General features: G+C 34.4%; 1 protein-coding gene across 1 annotated transcript in view; it reads left to right on the plus strand.

Moving 5' to 3' along the window:
• Window positions 1-578: 578 nt before the first annotated feature.
• The window catches only part of LOC133179375 (acyl-CoA Delta-4 desaturase-like), a 4,160-nt gene continuing 322 nt past the window's right edge, over window positions 579-4,416 (plus strand). The window contains exons 1-10 of the mRNA XM_061314146.1: window positions 579-819; window positions 1,344-1,433; window positions 1,591-1,794; window positions 2,185-2,286; window positions 2,407-2,593; window positions 2,906-2,982; window positions 3,153-3,250; window positions 3,532-3,708; window positions 3,874-3,999; window positions 4,207-4,416. The exon at window positions 4,207-4,416 is cut by the window's right edge and continues 322 nt beyond it. Coding sequence (XP_061170130.1) covers window positions 622-819; window positions 1,344-1,433; window positions 1,591-1,794; window positions 2,185-2,286; window positions 2,407-2,593; window positions 2,906-2,982; window positions 3,153-3,250; window positions 3,532-3,708; window positions 3,874-3,999; window positions 4,207-4,258 — 1,311 coding nt within the window. The 5' untranslated portion in view covers window positions 579-621 and the 3' untranslated portion in view covers window positions 4,259-4,416. The remainder of the gene's footprint in view (window positions 820-1,343; window positions 1,434-1,590; window positions 1,795-2,184; window positions 2,287-2,406; window positions 2,594-2,905; window positions 2,983-3,152; window positions 3,251-3,531; window positions 3,709-3,873; window positions 4,000-4,206) is intronic.

Here is a 4,416-nt window from a genome sequence, read left to right on the forward strand (position 1 = left end):
ATTTGTCTACGGATTTTTCTGTTTTCCCGATCATGACAAGGAGCACACCGTGGGTGTGACCGGTCGACAGGAGATGCTTACTCCACTATGGCACCTGATCCCAACTCTGATGTTTTTAGAGGTCCATATATGTTTGTTCTGCTGTTTGAACAATGAGCTTGATTACTGTTCGTTATCTCGATCATTATTTCATAACACCATATAAAATAATTGGTGAAATCACTAACTAAATAAAATTCGTTTCTGACAGTGTAATATTTAGCCACTGAAAGAAAAAAAAACTCCCAAGAAGAATATTATATTTTGGAGGCCAGAGCTTTAGTAAATACATCACACCCAAAACTGACATTAAAAGCATTGGTCAAATTAAAACTTCTTTTAAATATTCTTTCTCTGTATATGCGTGTGTAACAGCAAGACGTGTTGAGTTTCAAAATTATGCGATCTGGTCAATCTGCGCTTATGAAATGCACTTAGCAACAACAAACACCTGATTTGCATCAATGTTACGAAAACGCTTGAAAGTGATTCTTTTCGGTCTATTTAAACGTTTGAAAGATTAAGATGAATAAATACAAGAAAGGTCGAGGTCGTTTATGAAACCCGGCACGTCCGGAAAGAATGGGGAAGGAGGCATACAACGATATAAGCGTGGTGAAAGCTACGAAATACTACACAGTAGAGGAAATAAAACAGCACAATAAACGGGATGATAACTGGCTAATGATAAATGGTAAAGTCTACGACCTCAGTCGTTGGGCGAAGAAACACCCAGGAGGAGCAAAAATCCTAGGGCACTATGCTGGAGAAGACGCAACGGTAACAATAAGTTATATCTGTGTTTAACGGGAGCTTGTGTTTATAATCAAGACTCATTAATAGAATTTTGCATGAGATAATTGATTTTACCAGACATTATATTACCACAATGCTGAAGTAGGATGTACAGGGACAGCTGGGTTGACCATGCTCGGCATGGTTATATAGATATTATTGAGAGAAAAAATATCATCTTTGTCATGCAAATTTACAGAAAATGGCTCTATTTATTTTCATTTCAATTCAGAATACAAAATTCTGCTGATGATTAATATTTGCCACAGCAAATAAGAGATACAGTCTTCCTCATAGTATTTCGACACAGACTCGTACATCCTGTTTGTACATAGATAGGACAATGATCTGTTTATGATGAAACTATTTACCTCCCAAACATCTTGAAAAGTCATAACAAAAGAATGCAATGGATCTATATGGCTCATGGAAGTATATGAATAAATATACAGATTTTGTTGTTTGTGGAAGATAAATGTTTTATCTCATTTCATTTTCCTTATTTTCAGGATGCCTGGACTGCATTTCACAATGATAAAGAATATGTATCCAAGTTCATGAAAGCACTGTGTGTTGGAGATGTAAAAGATTGGGAAGATGTATGACCACTATATTCATACTGCAAAACACATAAAAAAATATCAAATTGATTCAGATTTTGTGACATTAATTGTTTTAAAATGTATGTTTTGGACTTCTTTTTCCCTCCATTGTGAATTTATGATATGTTCTAATAATTTTTAACCCTTTTTTAAGTGTGAAACGGATCTGAAGAAGGACTTCCGTAAGCTGAGGAAGTATGCAGAAGACAGTGGACTGATGAAGATAAATCCAGCGTTCTATATCCTCCATCTCCTCCACATTCTGGCCCTCGAGGCCCTCGCCTATTTTGTGGTCTGGAATTGGGAGGGGAGCATGGGGGCTTTCCTTGTTGCAGCAGTTCTTTTGGCAACTGCACAGGTACGCTTCATACCAAAACCTTGAAAGGAAAGCAAGATATCCACCTTATTTCATTTCTAAACTAAGCTGAATTCCAGTACGTATGAAAGTTAAGGTAAACACTGGTGAATTATGCATAAAGACTTAAAATATTACATGTATGTGAATTAAGGTAGAAGAGAAAGAGGGTCCCTAACCCCCCCCCCCCACCCCCCACCCCCCACCCCCTAAAAAAAAATGTTTTATAGTGCTATGATTTTATCTCAATTTTATGAAATAGTTACATCTTTTCTCTCTTTATTTATGAAAGAGTCAAACTCATGTAGTTTCATCTCAAATGTATGCAAGACACCAAGAATCTTTTTAATAGAATTTCTTTTGTATATAATTTTACATATTTTTTGACTGCAGGCACAAGCAGGTTGGAGCCAGCATGATTATGGTCACATGTCTGTCTTCCCAAGTCACAAAATGAACCATATATTTCATCACATTGTTATAGGGCATATCAAGGTGAGAAAATTTCCAACTATGTTTAATTTTGTAATACACAATTGTATGTTTCTTAATTTGAGCTTAATTGCCTTCAAATCTGACTTTGTCAGTTTACTTATTTCATATATTTTTTTCCAGGCTGCCTCATCTCATTGGTGGAATTTCCGTCATTTTCAGCACCATGCTAAACCAAATGTTGTGACAAAGGACCCTGATATAGACATAGCTTATCTCTTTTTGTTAGGAGATTATGTACCCAAGGCATGGGGAAAGAAAAAATTAGGCTTTATGCCTTACAACTTTCAACATAGTTACTTCTTTTTCTGTAAGCTTAATTTTATTTTCATGTCTTTAAAAAGTAAGAAAAGAACTCTTTAAATTAGGAGTATTAAAGTGCAGTCATTTAGAATTATATTTTTAGAATTATATTTATTTTCAAGGTATGAAAGATAAAGATGCACCATTTTAACAGTCCGATTAAGAACCCTTATTTTCATGGCAACAAGTTCAAATCAAAAGTTTTGGCATTGTAATGTCACATCACTCAGTAAAGCAATTTATAAACAAACAAATGAAATGTAGTTAATAAATAAAACAGATGCAGAATGTTAATTCAAATTTATTGCTTTGTTTTCAGTGGGGCCACCCTTGCTCTTACCTATTTATTTTCATATTGAAAATATCTTCTTTGTTTTCAAGAGACGAGATTATGTGGTAAGTGTATCTAAAGTTTTTTTTTTACATCATTTGCATTTATTAAGATAGGAACATAAATATGTAAAGAAAAGAAAACTTGCTGGACCATATTTAAAAATAAACAATAATTCTAATTTAATGTTGTTGATAAACACTGGTAAGAATTCTGTGTGTAATCTCTTCGCCAGGACTTACTGATGACAGTAACCTTCTTCTACAAGTTTTTCTGGTTATATGGTCCGTATTATGGAGGATGGGGAGCATTTGGACTCTACATGTTTATGAGGTAACTACTAGTTAAGAACCAAAACATCAATGTACAGTCAAACCTCATTATCTCAAACTCGATGGAGCCTAGAAAAATCTTTGAGATATCAAATACAAGTGGTTTTAACTTCCTGGCAACTCATTTACATATATCAATGATTGAAATACTGAAGCTGAACTGTTTTTTGTTATTTTTGTGTTGTGTTAAGTTGATGGACACTGTATCTGCTCTTGTTTTTACTAAAACTAAGTGGTATACATTGAAATGCTTTTGATTGTGAGGGCACTGAAAATTTTCAGATTCCTGGAGAGCCATTGGTTCACTTGGGTGACTCAGATGAGCCATCTACCAATGAGAGTGGAGAAAGACAAAGAAGAAGATTGGTTCACTCTTCAGCTGGCAACCACCTGTAATGTGGACTCCACACCATTCAACGACTGGTTCACTGGTCATCTCAACTTTCAAATTGAGCATCAGTAAGTTAAAAATATTCAACCAAATAATGCTCAGATTTCTGAAAATTATTTTCTGAGTTCATTTGATATAATGATGTTACAAGTGGCATCTTTTCTCATCTTTTTTTTTACAATGAAATTTTATAGCATTGTTTTTAACTTTTCTGTATTTTTTCTCTTCTAAAGTTTGTTCCCAACAATGCCAAGGCACAATTTAGGGAAGATAGCTCCTCTGGTGAAATCTTTATGCAAAAAACACAACATACCATACAGGTGTTCCCCGCTGTTCACAGCTTTTGGAGATGTTGTTAGGTAAGGTGTCCCAGTCACTAACTATTGATGCTACCATACTCCCTTGGATAGATATATCCAGGGTAGGGGAATACTTGTTCATGTACATTTATGTTATTTTCTTGTGGATTGGTATAAGAGTTCTAAATAGATTTTACTTTTTTTGAGGTAGGATTATTCTTTATGTTGATGAAATTTTATAATACATGCAAGATTTTCTTACCCTAGAATGCTCAAGAAGTCTGGAGAGATTTGGTATGAGGCATACTACCATGGATAAATCATCTGAAGTTAATAGTATTCCACTTTACATCAATAATATTGCAAGTTTGGACTTAAATGATAATCATGGACTGTGTTTGACTGTGATATTTTTGTGCCTAAAGTCTGTACAGAGTTATCCTGTTAGAAATGATGGATATACAAAAGTTACAGATC

Source organism: Saccostrea echinata, unplaced genomic scaffold (assembly GCF_033153115.1).
Source record: "Saccostrea echinata isolate AGI-Se365-2 ecotype Australia unplaced genomic scaffold, CSIRO_AGI_Sech_v1 ptg000004l, whole genome shotgun sequence".
NCBI classification, from domain to species: domain Eukaryota; kingdom Metazoa; phylum Mollusca; class Bivalvia; order Ostreida; family Ostreidae; genus Saccostrea; species Saccostrea echinata.